The 19108-nt window shown below is 72.7% G+C and overlaps 2 protein-coding genes across 2 annotated transcripts; both read right to left on the bottom strand.

The window, feature by feature from the left end:
* MAN2B1 (mannosidase alpha class 2B member 1) lies at positions 1 to 17214 on the bottom strand. Its single transcript, XM_063389225.1, is given in 25 exon segments — positions 1 to 156; positions 276 to 378; positions 769 to 918; positions 2305 to 2520; positions 3131 to 3211; positions 3846 to 3933; positions 4013 to 4114; positions 4190 to 4308; positions 4389 to 4506; positions 4580 to 4677; positions 5492 to 5683; positions 7249 to 7365; positions 7443 to 7550; positions 7655 to 7764; positions 7864 to 7942; positions 8031 to 8151; positions 8240 to 8322; positions 8884 to 9000; positions 10179 to 10273; positions 10276 to 10320; positions 10764 to 10896; positions 12683 to 12876; positions 14380 to 14553; positions 15845 to 15947; positions 17071 to 17214. Coding segments are annotated over 25 exon segments (2916 nt in total). The 5' UTR covers positions 17143 to 17214; the 3' UTR covers positions 1 to 58.
* Positions 17215 to 18184: 970 nt separating this feature from the next.
* WDR83OS (WD repeat domain 83 opposite strand) lies at positions 18185 to 18992 on the bottom strand. Its single transcript, XM_063389235.1, has 4 exons — positions 18845 to 18992; positions 18632 to 18737; positions 18379 to 18476; positions 18185 to 18296 (listed from the first exon to the last, which is right to left on the bottom strand). The coding sequence occupies exons 1-4, from the start codon at positions 18877 to 18879 to the stop codon at positions 18230 to 18232; spliced, it is 306 nt and encodes a 101-aa protein (XP_063245305.1). The 5' UTR covers positions 18880 to 18992; the 3' UTR covers positions 18185 to 18229.
* Positions 18993 to 19108: the final 116 nt, after the last annotated feature.

Below are 19108 nucleotides of genomic sequence, written 5' to 3'. Positions count from 1 at the left end.
GGGGTTCCAATGTGTTTTATTGGGGCGGGGGGCTGCCTCAGAGCCCCCTCCCCGGCCCTCAGTACCGCACCGAGGCCAGGAAGGTTCGGATCTCCATCGGCTCCAGCCGCACGCGCCGTGGGTCCAGCCGGGGCCCCCGCCGGGGCCTGGGGGTGCCTGGGGGCAGCAGGGGCAGTCAGGGGGGGCTGGGACCCCCGGGACCCCCCCCAGCCAGTCCCCCAGGCCCCTGGGACCCCCCCCCCGACCCCTGGGACCCCCCCCCAAGCCCCCCGTACCTGAGGCCGTGTTCCAGAGCAGGCGGGACACGCTGTCCAGGGGGACGTCCCCCCCCAGGGCCATCTCCCGCACGGAGGTGATGGTGAAGGCTGAGAAAAGGGTCTGGGGGCGGTGGGGGCGTCAGAGACCCCCCAGAGTCACCCCCAAACCCCCCAGAGCCCGGCCCGGGCTGGGGGAGCTGCCAGAGACCCTCCCCAACCCTGCCCCAGAGGCTGCGGGAGCTGTCCTGGACCCCCTGGAGCAGCCTCAGGACCCCCAAAATGGGGCTCAGACCCCCTGGCAGGGACCCCTGACCCCCAAAACGGGGCTCAGACCATCTGGCAGGGACCCCTGACCCCCCCTGGCAGGGACCCCAGACCCCCAAAATGGGGTTCAGACCCCTTGCAGCAGCCTCAGGACCCCCAAAATGGGGCTCAGACCCCCTGGCAGGGACCCCAGACCCCCCTGGCAGGGACCCCAGACCCCCGTGCCCAGCAGGACCCCCGTGCTGACCGTCAGGTCCACGGTGACGGGCCGGGAGCTGCTCTGGCTCTCCCCACGCTCGAAGAGGTGCTCGAGGCGCAGCAGCAGCGCCCCGGGGCCCTGCGGCTCCACCGACAGCAGGTGCAGGTTGGGGGGCAGCGCCCGGTGCAGCCCCGAGAACTGCGGGGAGGGCAGGTGAGGCAGGAGACACCTGCCCGCCCACCTGGGGCAGGTGAGGCAGGAGAGCCCTGCCTGCCCACCTGGGGCAGGTGAGGCAGGAGAGCCCTGCCCGCCCACCTGGGGCAGGTGAGGCAGGAGAGCCCTCCCTTCTCACCTGGGGCAGGTGAGGCAGGAGAGCCCTGCCCGCCCACTCACCTGGGGCAGGTGAGGCAGGAGAGCCCTGCCCGCCCACCTGGGGCAGGTGAGGCAGGAGAGCCCTGCCCGCCCACCTGGGGCAGGTGAGGCAGGAGAGCCCTGCCCGCCCACCTGGGGCAGGTGAGCCGGGAGAGCCCTGCCCACTCACCTGGGGCAGGTGAGGCAGGAGACACCTGCCCACTCACCTGGGGCAGGTGAGGCAGGAGACACCTCCCTTCTCACCTGGGGCAGGTGAGGCAGGAGAGCCCTGCCCACTCACCTGGGGCAGGTGAGGCAGGAGAGCCCTGCCCGCCCACCTGGGGCAGGTGAGCCGGGAGCCCCCTGCCCGCCCACCTGGGGCAGGTGAGCCGGGAGCCCCCTGCCCGCCCACCTGGGGCAGGTGACCCTGCAGCCCTTCCCTGCTCACCTGGGGCAGGTGACCCTGCAGCCCTTCCCTGCTCACCTGGGGCAGGTGAGCCTACAGCCCCCTCCTCCCTTACAAGTGACCCCAGAGCCCCTCCTCATCCACCTGGGGCAGGTGAGCTGGGAGCCCCCTGCCCGCCCACCTGGTGCAGGTGACCCCAGAGCCCCTCCTTCCCCACCTGGCACAAGTTACCCCAGAGCCCCCTGCCCGCCCACCTGGGGCAGGTGACCCCAGAGCCCCTCCCCATCTACCTGGCACAGGTGACCCCCCCCCCAGCCCTTCCCCATCTACCTGGCACAGGTAACCCTGCAGCTCCTCCATACCCACCTGGCACAGGTGACCCCAGAGCCCCTCCTTGCTCACCTGGCACAGGTGACCCCACAACCCCTCTCCCATTACAGGTGACCCCACAACCCCTCACCTGGCACAGGTGACCCCACAGCCCCTCCCCCATTACAGGTGACCCCTCACCTGGCACAGGTGACCCCACAACCCCTCCCCCATTACAGGTGACCCCCTCCCCCCCTCACCTGGCACAGGTGACCCCTCCCCCCCTCACCTGGCACAGGTGACCCCTCCCCCCTCACCTGGCGCAGGTGACCCCTCCCCCCTCACCTGCCACAGGTGACCCCACAACCCCTCACCTGGCACAGGTGACCCCTCCCCCCTCACCTGCCACAGGTGACCCCACAACCCCTCCCCCATTACAGGTGACCCCCTCCCCCCCTCACCTGGCACAGGTGACCCCTCCCCCCCTCACCTGGCGCAGGTGACCCCTCCCCCCTCACCTGGCGCAGGTGAGGCCCTGTCCCCGGTGCCAGCACCAGGTGCGGGGCTGTCACCATCTCCTGCGCCAGCGGCCGGTGCAGCTCGGCCGCGGCCGCCGCCGTGTCCAGCAGGAGCCGGTGGCGGCCCCGCAGCGCCAGGCCCCGCCCGTCGGCGCCGCGCTCGTCCAGCGCCTCCGCCAGGCCGCGGCTGTCGTCCCTCAGGAGCCGCCGGTGCACCTGGGGGACACAGGTGAGGTGGCAGTGTCCCCTCCCGCCGGGGCTGTCCCCTCCCAGTGTCCCCAGGTGCCCTGGCAGTGTCCCCAGGTGAGGTGGCAGTGTCCCCTCCCACCGGGGCTGTCCCCAGGTGCAGTGGCAGTGTCCCCTCCCGCCGGGACTGTCCCCTCCCGGTGTCCCCAGGTGAGGTGGCAGTGTCCCCAGGTGAGGTGGCAGTGTCCCCAGGTGCGGTGGCAGTGTCCCCAGGTGCGGTGGCAGTGTCCCCAGGTTTTGTGCGGTGTCCCCAGGTGCCCTGGCAGTGTCCCCAGGTTTTGTGCGGTGTCCCCAGGTGAGGTGGCAGTGTCCCCAGGTTTTGTGCGGTGTCCCCAGGTGAGGTGGCAGTGTCCCCAGGTTTTGTGCGGTGTCCCCAGGTGAGGTGGCAGTGTCCCCAGGTTTTGTGCGGTGTCCCCAGGTGCCTTGGCAGTGTCCCCAGGTTTTGTGCGGTGTCCCCAGGTGCCCTGGCAGTGTCCCCAGGTGAGGTGGCAGTGTCCCCTCCCACCGGGGCTGTCCCCAGGTGCCGTGGCAGTGTCCCCAGGTGAGGTGGCAGTGTCCCCTCCCGGTGTCCCCCGCTCACCATCAGCTCCAGGGACCCGTCCATGACGCTGCTGCCGCCCTGGGACCGATCCGTCAGCACCGTCAGCTGCACCTTCTGGTCCTGCCCAGGTGGGGACAGGTGTGAGGGGCGTGGGGCAGGGCCCAGGTGTGCCCAACCCACCCCCAGGTGTGCCCAGCCCCCCCCCAGGTGTGCCCAGCCCACCCCCAGGTGTGCCCCTCCCAGGTGTGCCCCCCCAGGTGTGCCCAGCCCAGGTGTGCCCAGCCCCCCCCCAGGTGTGCCCCGCTCTCCCCCAGGTGTGCCCCGCCCCCCCAGGTGTGCCCCGCCCCCTCCCAGGTGTGCCCTGCCCAGGTGTGCCCTGCCCAGGTGTGCCCCGCCCAGCCCAGGTGTGCCCCACCCACCCCCAGGTGTGCCCTGCCCAGGTGTGCCCTGCCCTCCCCAGGTGTGCCCCACCCACCCCCAGGTGTGCCCAGCCCCCTCCCAGGTGTGCCCAGCCCTCCCCAGGTGTGCCCAGCCCCCTCCCAGGTGTGCCCCGCCCCCCTCAGGTGTGCCCAGCCCAGGTGTGCCCCGCCCAGCCCAGGTGTGCCCCGCCCACCCCCAGGTGTGCCCAGCCCAGGTGTGCCCCGCCCTCCCCAGGTGTGCCCAGCCCTCCCCAGGTGTGCCCCACCTGCCCCAGGTGTGCCCCGCCCACCCCTCAGGTGTGCCCCACCCATCCCCAGGTGTGCCCCGCCCGTACCCTGATGAAGATCCGCGTGTTCACGGGGTAGTAATTCCCCGCCACGGGCTCGCTCTGGCTCAGGTTCCAGGTGGGCCGGTAGTCACGCCTGGGGGGTCCCCGGGGGGGTCACGGGGGTCCCGCCGAGCCCCCGGGCGGGGTCCCGGGGCTCACCTGAGCCCCCTCACCTGCGCTCCAGGATCTGGCGCCCGTTGGAGTCGGTGTAGAAGCGCCCGGCCGTGCGCAGCGGGGTCTCGAAGCGGCTGATCACCTCCTTGCCCAGCCCGTCCCTGGGGGGACACGGCTGTCACCTGGGGGGGTCCCCACGGCTCTGGGGGGGTCCCGGGACCCCTCCCCAAACTCACGACACCGGGATGGGCCCCACGGTCCACTCCAGCTCCAGGTAGGGCTGGCCCGGCCGCAGCCGCAGCACCTGCGAGCACCACGCCGAGAAGTTCTGGTGCAGCTCCTGCACCAGCGCGTTCTGGGGGGGCACAGCCGGGCTCAGCGGGGCCGGGAGGGTCCCCCCAGCCCCCCGAGGGACCCCCCGGGACCCCCGCCCACCTTGAGCAGGCGCGTGGCCGCGCGTTTGGCCACGGGGAAGGGCGCGGAGGCGTTGGGACGGAAGATGTAGGCGCCCGAGGCCTGGGGGCTCAGCGCGTCCCCGGTGCTGGCGTTGTACCTGGGGAGGGGGCACCGAGCTCAGGGGGCTCCCCCCGGCCGGGACCCCCGCCCCAGGACGCCCCCAGACTCACCAGTAGAAGCTCTGGAACACGGGCAGCGAGAGCCCCTTGGGCCGGTTCTGGACCTCGCGCAGGTGCCCCGTGACGGGGTCGAACAGCACCCGCAGGTGCTGGGGGGGATTTGGGGGGGACAGAAGCAGGTCAGACCCCCCCAGACCACCCAGTCACCCCTCAGCTGGTTTAACTGGGAGCCTGGGGCTCATCCCCAGACCCCCAGAGCCCCCCAGAGCCCCCCAAGCCTCCAAGCCCCCTAAGTCCCCCGAGCCCCCAGAGCCCCCTGAACCCCCCGAGCCCCCAGAGCCCCCCAAGCCCCCCAGAGCCCCCCGAGCCCCCAGAGCCCCCCAGAGCCTCCCGAGCCCCCAGAGCCCCCCAGAGCCTCCCAAGCCCCCAGAGCCCCCCAAGCCCCCAGAGCCCCCCAAGCCCCCCAGAGCCCCCCAAGCCCCCAGAGCCCCCCAAGCCCCCAGAGCCCCCCAAGCCCCCTAAGTCCCCCAAGCCCCTAGAGCCCTCCAAGCCCCCAGAGCCCCCCAGAGCCTCCCAAGCCTCCAGAGCCCCCTAAGTCCCCCGAGCCCCCCAGAGCCCCCTGAACCCCCCAAGTCCCCAGAGCCCCCAGAGCCCTCCAAGCCCCCTGAACCCCCCAAGCCCCCCAGAGCCCCCAAAGTCCTCAGAGCCCCCCGAGCCCCCCAGAGCCCCCCAGAGCCTCCCAGAGCCCCCCAAGCCCCCTAAGTCCCCCAAGCCCCCCGAGTTCCCCGAGCCCCCCAAGCCCCCTAAGTCCCCCAAGCCCCCAGAGCCCCCCAGAGCCCCCCAGAGCCTCCCAAGCCTCCAGAGCCCCCTAAGTCCCCCGAGCCCCCCAGAGCCCCCCAAGCCCCCAGAGCCCCCCAAGTCCCTCGAGCCCCCACGCCCCGTCCCTCCCCGCTGTCCCCTCACCTCGTTCTCGATCCAGGGCTCCTGGTCCTCCTGGGGCCACCTGGGGGGCTCCCGGGGGCTCCCCGGGCTCAGCTCCTGCACCTGGAACGTGCTGAACCCCAAGGGGGGGGCCCAGGCCTGGAACAGGAGCTCCCCCGGAGCCCCCCCGGCACCGCCCCGCAGCCGCCGGGTGGCACCGGACACCGGGACCACCTGGGGGGGACACAGGGGGGTCACAGGGGGTCACAGGGGGTCACACCGGACACCGGGACCACCTGGGGGGACAGGGGGGGACAGGGGGGTCACAGAGGGGTCACACCGGACACCGGGACCACCTGGGGGGACAGGGGGGGACAGGGGGGTCACACCGGACACCGGGACCACCTGGGGGACAGGGGGGGACAGGGGGGGACAGGGGGGTCACACCGGACACCGGGACCACCTGGGGGACAGGGGGGGGGACACAGGGGGGTCACACCGGACACCGGGACCACCTGGGGGACAGGGGGGGACGGGGGGGACAGGGGGTCACACCGGACACCGGGACCACCTGGGGGGACAGGGGGGGGGACACAGGGGGGTCACACCGGACACCGGGACCACCTGGGGGACAGGGGGGGACGGGGGGGACAGGGGGTCACACCGGACACCGGGACCACCTGGGGGACACGGGGGTCACAGGGGGTCACAGAGGGGTCACAGAGGGGTCACACCGGACACCGGGACCACCTGGGGAGCACGGGGGGGACAGGGGGGTCACAGGGGGTCACAGAGGGGTCATGCTGGACACCGGGACCACCTGGGGGGACAGGGGGGGACACAGGGGGGGTCACACCAGACACCGGGACCACCTGGGGGGACAGGGGGGGGACAGGGGGGGACAGGGGGGTCACAGGGGGTCACACCGGACACCGGGACCACCTGGGGGGACAGGGGGGGACAGGGGGGTCACACCGGACACCGGGACCACCTGGGGGGACAGGGGGGGACAGGGGGGTCACACCGGACACCGGGACCACCTGGGGGGACAGGGGGGGGACAGGGGGGACAGGGGGTCACACCGGACACCAGGACCACCTGGGGGGACAGGGAGGACAGGGGGGTCACAGAGGGGTCACAGAGGGGTCACAGGGGGTCACACCGGACACCGGGACCACCTGGGGGGACAGGGGGGGACAGGGGGTCACACCGGACACCGGGACCACCTGGGGGGGTCAGGGGGGTCACACCGGACACCGGGACCACCTGGGGGGGACAGGGGGGTCACAGGGGGTCACACCGGACACCGAGACCACCTGGGGGACAGGAGGGGACAGGGGGGGACACAGGGGGGTCACACCGGACACCGGGACCACCTGGGGGGGACAGGGGGGTCACACCGGACTCCGAGACCACCTGGGGGGACAGGGGGGGCTTTGGTGGGTGCAGGGGGGGGACAGGGGGGTCAGGGGGGTCACGGGGGTCTTTGGTGGGTGCAGGGGGGTCACAGGGGGTCACAGAGGGGTCACAGGGGGCTTTGGTGGGTGCAGGGGGGGTCACAGGGGGATCACAGAGGGGTCACGGGGGGGGTCACAGGGGGTCACAGAGGGGTTTGGTGGGTGCAGGGGGGTCACAGGGGGGTCACAGGGGGGTCACAGGGGGCTTTGGTGGGTGCAGGGGGGTCACAGAGGGGTCACAGGGGGTCACGGGGGGGTCACAGGGGGATCACAGGGGGGTCACGGGGGGGTCACAGAGGGGTCACAGGGGGTCAGGTGGGTGCAGGGGGCGCCCAGGCTCACCTGGCTGGCCACGGGCCGGCCCTGGGGGTCGCTCACGGCGTAGCAGCTGCCCTTGACCGGCAGGCGCACGGGCCAGGCCACGGCCCGGGCCAGGGGGTTGTAGAGGATCACGGTGAACTGGGGAGGGGGCACACGGTGGGGGGGAGGCCCTGGGGACCCCCCTGAGCCCCCCCCGAAGCCCCCCGGGCGCTCACGTGCGGGCTGCTCTCGCTGAGGGGGCACACGCTGACGTTGAGGCCGTTGCAGAACTCCAGGGGCTCCTTGGTGTCCCCCAGCAGGGACAGGGCGTTGGCCACCAGCACCTGCCGGGGGTGGCCGCAGGTCGGGGAGGGGTCTCTGGGTGACCCCCAGCCCCGCCCTGGCCCCCCAAAGCCCAGCTGGAGCCCTGGGCAGGTGCGGGGCTCACCTGGCAGCGGTCCCAGCCCTGGGCCAGCTGCCGGGCGTAGTCGTTGGCCACGTGCTGCCGCTCGGTGCCGGCCACGGCGTCGTGGTGCTGGGCCACGGCCACGGCCTCGCCTTGGGGAGGGCACAGCGGGGCTGTCAGAGGCTTTGGGGGGTCTCAGGACCCCTCCAGGTGCCCCCCAGGACCCCTCCAGGTGCCCCCCGGGCACTCACGGAGCGCGGCGCTGTCCCCGGGGCCGTAGGGCCCGTCCCGCACCGAGGGCCCGGCCAGGGCTTCCAGCTGGCTGCACACCTGGGGGACACAAATCCGTACCTGAGGGGGTCCCCGGTGCCCCACAGGGGGGTCCCCAAGGCCTGGGGGGGTCCCCAGGTGTCCCCACCTGCAGGAAGCCGCCGCTGAGGCGCTCGTAGCCCTTGAGCGCCGGGCGGCTGCTGAAGTAGCCGGTCCAGAACTGGTGGGGCCCGTCCGAGTAGGGGAAGAAATCGTCCGTCTTGAGGGGCCTGGGGGACACCCCAGCTGTCCGTCTGTCCGTCCGTCCGTCCGTCCCGCCCCCCCGGGCCCTCCCCTGCCCCTCGGCCCCTCCCTCACCAGGTGAGGTTGGCCCGGTGCAGCTCCCACAGGTAACAGGAGGGCGTCGAGTACAGGGCGTGGACGCGGCTGCCGTTGGCTTGCTGGGGACACAGGGGGGGTCAGGGGTGGCCCGGGGGGGCTCTGGGGACACCGGGGGGGGTTTGGGACAAAGTGGGGGGTCAGGGGGTGGCCCAGGGGGGTTTGGGGACACCGAGGGGGCTCTGGGGACACCAGGGGAGGTTTGGGGACACCAGGGGGGGCTCTGGGGACACCGGGGTGAGTTTGGGGACACCGGGGGGGGGTCAGGGATGGCCTAGGGGGGTTTGGGGACACTGAGGGGGGTCAGGGGTGGCCTGGGGTGGCCTGGGGGGGGTCTGGGGACACCGAGGGGGGTTTGGGGACACCGGGGGGGGGTTGGGGACAAAGGGGGGGTCAGGGGTGGCCCGGGGGGGTTTGGGGACACCGAGGGGGCTCTGGGGACACCGAGGGGGGATTTGGGGACACCGGGGGGGGACTCTGGGGACACCAGGGGAGGTTTGGGGACACCGGGGTGGGTTTGGGGACACCAGGGGGGCTCTGGGGACACCGGGGGGGCTCTGGGGACACCGGGGGGGCTCTGGGGACACCGCGGGACTCTGGGGACACCGGGGACAGCCCCTCACGCGGGCGTTGGCGTGGGCGATGAGCTTGTCCAGGTTCTTGAACCACAGGTGCGCGTTCTCGTAGTGGAAGTCGGAGCCCATGGTCATGAGGATGTGGTTGGTGCGGTACTCCCGGGCCTGGGGAGGGGGCGCACGGCTCGGGACCCCCGCCCGGGGCACGGGACCCCCGCCCGGGGCACGGGGACACCCAGGGGACACCCAAAGGACACCCAGGGACCCCTGCCCGGGGCACGGGGACACCCGGGAACACCCAAAGGACACCCAGGGACACCCAAAGGACACCCAGGGACATCCAGGGACCCCCGCCCGGGGCACAGGACCCCCGCCCGGGGCACGGGGACACCCAGGGGACACCCAGGGACCCCCGCCCGGGGCACGGGGACACCCAAAGGACACCCAGGGACCCCTGCCCGGGGCACGGGGACACCCAGGGGACACCCAGAGACACCCAAAGGACACCCAGGGACCCCCGCCCGGGGCCCGGGGACACCCAAAGGACACCCAGGGACACCCTAAGGACACCCAGGGACCCCTGCCCGGGGCACGGGGACACCCAAAGGACACCCGGGGACACCCTAAGGACACCCAGGGACCCCTGCCCGGGGCACGGGGACACCCAGGGACATCCAGGGACCCCTGCCCAGGGCACGGGGACACCCAAAGGACACCCGGGGACACCCAAAGGACACCCAGGGACCCCTGCCCGGGGCCCGGGGACACCCGGGGACACCCAAAGGACACCCGGGGTTCCCATCCCGGGGCACGGGGACACCCAAAGGACACCCAGGGACACCCAAAGGACACCCGGGGACACCCAAAGGACACCCGGGGACCCCTGCCCGGGGCACGGGGACACCCAAAGGACACCCGGGGACACCCAAAGGACACCCAGGGACCTCTGCCCAGGGCACGGGGACACCCGGGGTTCCCATCCCGGGGCACGGGGACACCCCAAGGACACCCAGGGACACCCAAAGGACACCCAGGGACACCCAAAGGACACCCAGAGACATCCAGGGTTCCCCTCCTGGGGCACAGGGACACCCAGGGATCCCATCCTGGGGGACAGGGACACCCGGGGACACCCAAACGACACCCAGGGATCCCATCCCAGGGGACAAGGACACCCGGGGACACCCAGGGTTCCCATCCTGGGGGACAGGGACACCCATTCCCTCCACCCCAGGGGACAGGGACCCTTGGGACCCCCACCCCAGGGTGACAGGGACTCCCACCCCCCTCAGGAGCCCCCAGCTGCCCCTCAGGCCCCCCTGTCCCCTGTCCCCTGCCAGGACCTGGCTGGCGGCCGCCTGCAGGAAGGAGGTGACCACGGCGTCCACGTTGCGCTCGGGGCCGTCCCCGTCCACCACGGGGGGGTCGGAGCAGAGCTGGTCCAGCACAGCCCCGCGGGGGGGTTGTACACGTTGGGCAGGACCCCTGGGGACAGCAGTGTCACCTCCCCTGCCACCGCCCCCGGGGGGGACAGCGCTGTCACCTCCCCTGCCACCGCGCCCGGGGGGGACAGCGCTGTCACCTCCCCTGCCACCGCCCCCGGGAGGGACAGCGCTGTCACCTCCCCTGCCACCGCCCCCAGGGGGGACAGGGGGCACTTTGGGGGTCCCGGAGGGCAGTTTGGGGGTTCCAGGGGAGGTCAGGGGGCAGTTTAGGGGTCCCGGGGGAGGGTCAGGGGGCAGTTCGGGGGTCCCGGGGGGGTCAAGGGGGCAGTTTGGGGGTCCCGGGAGGGGTCAGGGGGCAGTTCGGGGGTCCCGGGGGGCAGTTTGGGGTCCCGGGGGGTCAGGGGGCGGTTTGGGGGTCCCGGGAGGGGTCAGGGGGCAGTTTGGGGGTCCCAGGGGGCGGTTTGGGGGTCCCGGGGGGGTCACCGGTGAAGATGTCGGCCCGGGGGGGCTCCAGGCTGGCGCTGCCCCTCCAGACCAGCTCCAGCTCCCGGCGCTGCAGCCGCGCCCGCTTGTCCTGGTGGTCCACACGGCCCAGGAAGAGCCCGTCGTAGCCCATCTGGGGGGACACGGGGGTCAGGGGGTCCCCAAAACCCGGGCACAGCCCCTCATAGCCCATCTGGGGGGACAGGGGGGTTAGGGGGGGTCAGGGGGTCCCCAAAACCCGGGCACAGCCCCTCATAGCCCATCTGGGGGGACAGGGGGGTTAGGGGGGGTCAGGGGGTCCCCAAAACCCGGGCACAGCCCCTCATAGCCCATCTGGGGGGACACGGGGGTCAGGGGGGTCCCCAAACCCCGGGCACAGCCCCTCATAGCCCATCTGGGGGGACAGGGGGGTTAGGGGGGGTCAGGGGGTCCCCAAAACCCGTCATAGCCCATCTGGGGGGACGGGGGGGTCAGGGGGTCCCCAAAACCCGTCATAGCCCATCTGGGGGGACGGGGGGGTCAGGGGGGGTCAGGGGGGTCAGGGGGTCCCCAAAACCCGTCATAGCCCATCTGGGGGGACAGGGGGGTCAGGGGGGTCCCCAAAACCCGGGCACAGCCCCTCACAGCCCATCTGGGGGGCACAGGGGGGTCCCTACCTAGGCTTGGGGGGTCTGACTGGGGACACGGGGGGACTTTGGGGGTGCTGAGAAGGTTGGGAGTGCCAGGGAAAGTTTTGGGGAGGCAGGAGAGGGTTTGGGGAGCTCGAGGGTGGTCTGGGGATGCAGGGAAAAGTTTGGGGTTCCCAAGGATGGTTTGGGGATCCCAAAGGTGATTTGGGGATCCTGAGGAAGCTTTGGGGATCCCGAGGACGATTTAGGGTTCCCAAGGGCGATTCGGGGGTCCTGGGGTGATTCAGGGACCCCAGGGGCAGTTTGGGGATCCCAGGGGCATTTTGGAGATCCCGAGGGTGATTTGGGGATCCCAGGGGCAGTTTGGGGACCCCAGGGGTGATTTGGGGATCCCAGGGGCAGTTTGGGGATGCCCAGGGGTGATTTGGGGGTCCCAGGTGTGTTTCAGGGCTCTCCCAGGTGTGCTCACCTGCGCGAAGGCCCCGGCCAGGTCGCGGGCGTGCCCAGGGGTGATTCAGGGACCCCAGGGGCAGTTTGGGGGTGCCCAGGGTGATTCAGGGATCCCAGGGGTGATTTGGGGATCCCAGGGGCAATTTGGGGCTCCCAAGGGTGATTTAGGGCTCTCCCAGGTGTGTTTCGGGGCTCTCCCAGGTGTGCTCACCTGCGCGAAGGCCCCGGCCAGGTCATGGGCAGTTTGGGGACCCCAGGGGTGATTTGGGGATCCCAGGGGCAGTTTGGGGATCCCAGGGGCAGTTTGGGGATCCCAGGGGTGTCTCAGGGCTCTCCCAGGTGTGCTCACCTGCGCCAAGGCCCCGGCCAGGTCGCGGGCGTGCCCAGGGGTGATTCAGGGATCCCAGGGGCAGTTTGGGGGTGCCCAGGGTGATTCAGGGATCCCAGGGGCAGTTTGGGGGTGCCCAGGGTGATTTGGGGATCCCAGGGGTGTTTCAGGGATCCCAGGGGTGCCCAGGTGTGATTTAGGGGTCCCAGGTGTGTTTCAGGGCTCTCCCAGGTGTGCCCACCTGCGCCAAGGCCCCGGCCAGGTCGCGGGCGTGCCCAGGGGTGATGTGGGGATCCCAGGGGCAGTTTGGGGGTGCCCAGGGGTGATTTGGGGATCCCAGGGGTGTTTCAGGGATCCCAGGGGTGCCCAGGTGTGTTTCAGGGCTCTCCCAGGTGCGCTCACCTGCGCGAAGGCCCCGGCCAGGTCGCAGGCGTGCCCAGGGGTGATTCAGGGATCCCAGGGGCTATTTGGGGCTCCCAAGGGTGATTTAGGGCTCTCCCAGGTGTGCTCACCTGCGCCAAGGCCCCGGCCAGGTCGCGGGCATGCCCGAAGGGGTCGATCTGCCAGGCCACGCGCGGGGTGCCACACGCGCCCAGGTGGCGCCGCAGGAAGCGCCGGCCCAGCGCCAGCGCCTGCAGGACGCCGGCGTAGTGAGCCGCCGCCTCGTCCGGCATGGTCCAGCCGCCTCCGGCCAGCTCCAGCCGCCCTGGGGACACGGGGAGAGAGCTGGGAGCCATCAGGGACACCCTGGGCACAGCCCCCTCCGGCCAGCTCCAGCCGCCCTGGGGACACGGGGAGAGAGCTGGGAGCCATCAGGGACACCCTGGGAGCCATCAGGGGACACCCAGGACACGGGGAGAGCCCCGGGAGCCATCAGGGACACCCTGGGAGCCATCAGGGACACCCTGGGAGCCATCAGGGACGCCCTGGGAGCCATCAGGGACACCCTGGGAGCCATCAGGGGACACCCCGGACACGGGGAGAGCCCCGGGAGCCATCAGGGACACCCCGGGACCCCTCAGGGGACACCCCGGGCACAGCCCCTCCGGCCAGCTCCAGCCGCCCTGGGGACACGGGGAGAGCCCTGGGACCCCTCAGGGACACCCCGGGACCCCTCAGGGACACCCCAGGACACGGGGAGAGCCCTGGGACCCCTCAGGGACACCCTGGGACCCCTCAGGGACACCCCGGGACCCCTCAGGGACACCCCGGGCACAGCCCCTCCGGCCAGCTCCAGCCGCCCTGGGGGACACGGGGAGAGCCCCAGGAGCCATCAGGGACACCCTGGGAGCCATCAGGGGACACCCCGGGACCCCTCAGGGGACACCCAGGACACGGGGGAGAGCCCTGGGACCCCTCAGGGACACCCTGGGAGCCATCAGGGGACACCCCGGGACCCCTCAGGGACACCCCCGGGACCCCTCAGGGGACACCCTGGGACCCCTCAGGGGACACCCCGGGACCCCTCAGGGAAACCGAGGACACGGGGAGAGCCCTGGGAGCCATCAGGGGCACACCCCGGGACCCCTCAGGGGACACCCAGGACACGGGGAGAGCCCTGGGACCCCTCAGGGACACCCCAGGAACGGGGACCCCTCAGGGACACCCAGGGCACAGCCCCTCCGGCCAGCTCCAGCCGCCCTGGGGACACGGGGAGAGAGCTGGGAGCCATCAGGGGACATCCCGGGCACAGGGACCCCTCAGGGGACACCCTGGGACCCCTCAGGGGACACCCCGGGACCCCTCAGGGGACACCCTGGGAGCCATCAGGGGACACCCCGGTCACAGCCCCTCCGGCCAGCTGCAGCCGCCCTGGGGACACGGGGAGAGCCCCGGGAGCCATCAGGGGACACCCCGGGACCCCTCAGGGGACACCCAGGACACGGGGAGAGCCCTGGGACCCCTCAGGGACACCCCGGGACCCCTCAGGGACACCCCGGGACCCCTCAGGGACATCCCAGGCACAGCCCCCCCGCCACGGCTCAGGGACCCCTCTGAGGGGCAGCCCTGGGCAGGACCCCCATGGTCACAGAGACCCCAGACCCCACCCCAGGGACCCCCATGATCCCCCCCAGGTCCCTTTCAGTGTCCCCCAGTCCCTCCCAGTGCCCCAGTATCCCTTTTGGTGTCCCCCAGTGCCCCCCCACAGTCCCTCCCAGTGCCCCCAGTCCCTCCCAGTGCCCCCCACTCCCTCCCAGTGCCCCCGTACCCTCCTGCACCAGCTCCCGGACCAGGCTCCGCGTGGCCTCGTCCTGCTGGTGCCACCAGCGTGCCAGGAACGCCACCTCGGCGTAGACGAAGCGCCGGGAGGGCGCCGCCGCCAGCTCGGCCACCACCGAGTCCAGGATGTACTGGACCCCCGCGTGCTGGTCCCGGTTCCGCACTGGGGGACACCCGGGGACATCCTGGGGACACCCGGGGACACCTCGGGGACACCCCGGGGACACCCAGGGACACCTCGGGGACAACCCGGGGACACCTCGGGGACACCCGGAGACATCCTGGGGACACCTCGGGGACACCCGGGGGCACCTTGGGGACACCCGGGGGACATCCTGGGGACACCTCGGGGACACCCGGGACACCTCGGGGACACCCTGGGGACACTTCGGGGACACCCGGGGACATCCTGGGGACACCCGGGGACACCTCGGGGACACCTCGGGGACACCCCAGGGACACCCGGGGGCGCCTTGGGGACACCTCAGGGACACCCGGGGGCACCTTGGGGACACCTTGGGGACACCTCGGGGGGGTCCCCGCGGGACCTGGCCCCAGAGGGGACAGTGGGGACACACACGGGGCGCCAGTGGCAAGGCCAGGGTGACAAAGGGTGGCCACCGGTGTCACTCGGTGTCCCTTGGGCCCTGCCACGTCACCGCCACCCCCCTGCCCCGCAGGTGTCCCTTCCTCAGGGGGCAGAGCAGCCTGGGGGTGTCCCCTTCCCGCCGTGTCCCCAGTGTCCCCAGTGTCCCCCTCCCCGCCGGTGGCCTGTCCCCTCCCGGTGTCCCCCGGGGTCCCCCCCCGCTGTCCCTGCTGTCCCTGCTGTCCCCCCCGGTGTCCCCTCCCCGCCGGTGTCCCCTCCCCAGTGTCCCCAGTGTCCCCTCCCCGCCGGTGGCCTGTCCCCTCCCCGGTGTCCCCGGGTCCCCCCCCCCGCTGTCCCTGCTGTCCCTGCTGTCCCCCCCGTGTCCCCTCCCCGCTGGTGGCCTGTCCCCTCCCGGTGTCCCAGGGGTCCCCCCTCCCGCTGTCCCTGCTGTCCCCGCTGTCCCCCCCGGTGTCCCCTCCCTGCCGGTGGCCTGTCCCCCGCCGGTGTCCCTGATGTCCCCCCGTGGTGCCCGCTGTCCCCCCCGGTGTCCCCCTCCCTGCCAGTGGCCTGTCCCCTCCCAGTGTCCCCAGTGTCCCCTCCCCCGCCGTGGCCTGTCCCTCCCAGTGTCCCCAGTGTCCCCTCCCCGCCGGTGGCCTGTCCCCTCCCGGTGTCCCCGGGGTCCCCCCCCGCTGTCCCTGCTGTCCCTCCTGGTGTCCCCTCCCTGCCGGTGTCCCTGATGTCCCCGCTGTCCCCCTGCTGTCCCCGCTGTCCCCCCCGGTGTCCCGGTGTCCCCGCTGTCCCCCCGGTGTCCCCGATGTGTCCCCGCTGTCCCCCCGGTGTCCCCGGTGTCCCCGGTGTCCCCACGCACCCCCGTAGTAGTACTGATCCACGGTTTTGAGCCAGCCCACGTCGTCGTGCGAGTGCGGCACCAGGTGCACGTTCAGCATGTCCGGCCGGCTCCGGGGGCACGACTGGGGGGGTTCGGGGGGCTCGGACCGGGCTGGGCCCGCGGGACCCCCCCTGCACCCCCTGGACTCCCCCGGGACCCCCAGGGAAACCCCCGGGACCCTCCAGGACACCCCCGGGACCCCCAGGGAAACCCCCAGGATCCTCCGGGACACCCCCGAACCCCCGGACCCTCCAGGACACCCCCGGGACACCTCCGGAACCCCCCCGGGAACGCCCGGGACCCTCCGGGACACCCCCGGGACCCCCAGGGAAACCCCCGGGACCCTCTGGGACCCTCCGGGACACCCCCGGGACACCTGGAACACCCCCGGGACACCTGGAACACCCCCGGGACCCTCCAGGACCCCCCCCGGAACACCCCCTGGAACACCCCCGGGACCCCCGGAACACCCCGGGACCCTCCGGGACCCCCCCGGGACCCCCCGGGACCCTCTGGGACACCCCCGGGACCCCCGGACCCTCCAGACACCCCCGGGACCCTCCAGACCCCTCCGGGACCCTCCCCGGGACACCCCCGGAACCCCCCCGGGAACCCCCGGGACCCTCCGGGACACCCCCGGGACCCCTCGGGAACCCCCGGGACCCTCCCCGGGACCCCCGGAACACCCCCGGGACCCTCCAGGACCCCCCCGGGACTCCCCCAGGACCCCCGGAACACCCCCGGGACCCTCCAGGACTCCACCGGGACCCTCCAGGACCCCCCGGGACACCCCGGGATACCCCCGGGACCCTCCGGGACACCCCCGGGACCCTCCCCAGGACACCCCCAGCGCTGCCCCGGGGGGACCGTTGGGCTCCGGAATCGGTTGCAAAACCCCTGCCCGCAGTTCCCCTTTCCTGGGCGGCCCCAGTCCGCCCCAGTGCTCCCAGTTCTTCCAGTTCCCGTTTCCTCAGACCGCTCCGGTGTCCCCTCAGCCCCTCCCGGTGTCCCCAGCCTATCGCGGTTCCCGTTATCCAGGACGCCCCGGTGGCTCCCCCGGCTGTCCCAAGGTCCCCAGGCATTCCCGGTGCCCCGGTCCGGCTGTCCCAAGGTCCCCAGGCATTCCCGGTGCCCCGGTCCGGCTGTCCCAAGGTCCCCAGGCATTCCCGGTGCCCCGGTCCCGCTGTCCCGGCCCCCGGTCCCACCTGGTACCCGCAGCCCGCGGCCGCCCCGAGCAGGAGCAGCAGCGGCAGCGCCGCCGCCCCGGGCACCGCCATGACACCCGCGCTCACGTGACCGCGCCCTCACATGACACGCGGGCTCGCCCCGCCCCCGCTCTGGCGGCAGCCAATGGGTGACGGGGAAAAGGCGCCGCGGCCACGCCTCGCGTTCTGATTCGCTGGTGCCGCCCTAAGGGGCGGAGCGCGAGGGGAGTGCACGGGGAGGGAGGCGGGAACGACAACGCACAGGAGCCAATGAGAAGGAGGAGCGGGCGTGATTGACAGCTCTCTGGGAGGGCGCTGGCAACGGCGGGAAACGACCAGTGGCCAATGAACGGTGGCGGCTCCCGAGGCCCCGCCCACGACGAGCTCCCCTCAGACTGCCCGAGCCCCCTCAGAGCCCGCTCAGACCGCCCCGAGTCCCCTCAGACCCTCTGAGCTCCCTCAGACCGCTCTGAGTCCCCTCAGACCCTCTGAGCTCCCTCAGAGCCCCCTCAGACCGCCCCGAGTCCCCTCAGAGCCCCCGTCAGACCACCCGAGCCCCCTCAGACCCTCTGAGCTCCCTCAGAGCCCCCTCAGACCGCCCCGAGTCCCCTCAGAGCCCGCTCAGAGACCCCTCAGACCCTCCGAGTCCCCTCAGAGGCCCCTCAGAGCCTCCGATCCCCCTACGAGCCCCCTCAGGCCCCCCTGAGCTCCGTCAGAGCCCCCTCAGACCCTCCGAGTCCCCTCAGACTGCCCGAGCCCCCTCAGAGCCCGCTCAGAGCCTCCTCAGACCGCTCCGAGTCCCCTCAGGGCCCCCTCAGAGCTTCTGATTCCACTCCGAGCCCCCTCAGAACCCCCTCAGACCGCCCGAGCCCCCTCAGACCCTCAGAGTTCCCCTCAGAGCTTACGATTCCCCTTAGAAGTCCCTCAGACCGCCCCGAGTCCCCTCAGAGCCTCCGATTTTCCTCCGAGCCCCCTCAGACCACCCTGAGTCCCCTCAGAGTCCCCCTCAGACCGCGTCCCCTCAGAGCCCCCAGGACTCCCGTTCCCCTCCCCGTTCCTCCCTCTCCCGGCGGCTCCACCGTCCCCTACTGAGGCACAAACAAACCACAGCAGCGCCAGGACCCCATTTTATTCCCCCCGCGGGGACCCCCCGTCCCCGTCACCACGGCGGGGACATGGGCTGGGGGTTCTGCAGGTAGGACATGACCACGGCCGAGATGGAGAGCCTGGGAGGGAACACACAGAGCAATGAGAGACCCCCGAGGGCGGCCCGGGACCCCCGGGACCCCCGGGACCCCCGGCACTCACATAAAGCTGCTCATCATCTGCTTGGTGTCCTCGGAGCTGCGCGAGTTGGCGAAGCTGATGAAGGAGCAGTACACGGCGATCCAGGCGCACCACTTGAGCTGCGGACAGCCCGTGAGAGCCCGCGGGGACGGGGCCGGAGCCCCCCGGGACGGGCGGGAGACCCCCGGGGACACCCCCGGGACAGCCCCGAGCCCGCCGGGGCTCTCTCCGCTCCTCCCTGCCCCGATTCCCCTCAGCACTGCCCGTGCCCCACCTTGAGCATGAGCCCGCACATGCTGAACACCATCCCCAGCAGGTTCATGTAGTCGGGGGTCGGGTCCTCCAGCGCCGGGTTGGTCTCGGTGGCGGGCGGTTTGTACCTGCGGGGGAAGGGGCTCCGTCAGGCGGGACCCGGCGGATCCCCCCGAGCCCTCCCCGCTGCCGGTGCCGGTCCCGCCGGGGCTCTCCGCGCTGCTCCCGGTCCCACCTGGCCACCTTGCCGGGTCTCCGCGGGTCCGCCATGGCCCCGCCGCTTCCGCCGCCTCTTCCGCCGCCGCCGGAAGGGGCCGGGCCCGGGCCCGATCCCGACCGCGGCCCCGTCCGCGGTACCGGCCCCCGATCCCGGCCCCAGCCCCGGTCCCGAGCCCGCTCTCATCCCCGGTACCGGCCCCGATCCCGGCCCCAGCCCCGCTCCCATCCGCGGTACCGGCCCCGCTCCCGGCCCCAGCCCCGGTCCCGATCCCGACCGCGG

Source organism: Prinia subflava, unplaced genomic scaffold (genome assembly GCF_021018805.1).
Source record: "Prinia subflava isolate CZ2003 ecotype Zambia unplaced genomic scaffold, Cam_Psub_1.2 scaffold_72_NEW, whole genome shotgun sequence".
In the NCBI taxonomy this organism is placed as follows: domain Eukaryota; kingdom Metazoa; phylum Chordata; class Aves; order Passeriformes; family Cisticolidae; genus Prinia; species Prinia subflava.
The sequence above is the reverse complement of the archived record's forward strand: the minus strand, read 5'-3'. Positions and strand labels throughout refer to the sequence as shown.

What these genes read in the sequence shown, in the direction of transcription:
- WDR83OS (XM_063389235.1), bottom strand. Translation starts at nt 18,879, where the DNA reads ATGGCGGACCCGCGGAGACCCGGCAAGGTGGCCAG. An exon ending in AGACCCGGCAAGGTGGCCAG is followed by an intron (nt 18,738 to 18,844) that starts GTGGGACCGGGA and finishes CTTCCCCCGCAG; the next exon opens with GTACAAACCGCCCGCCACCG. An exon ending in TGTGCGGGCTCATGCTCAAG is followed by an intron (nt 18,477 to 18,631) that starts GTGGGGCACGGG and finishes GGCTGTCCGCAG; the next exon opens with CTCAAGTGGTGCGCCTGGAT.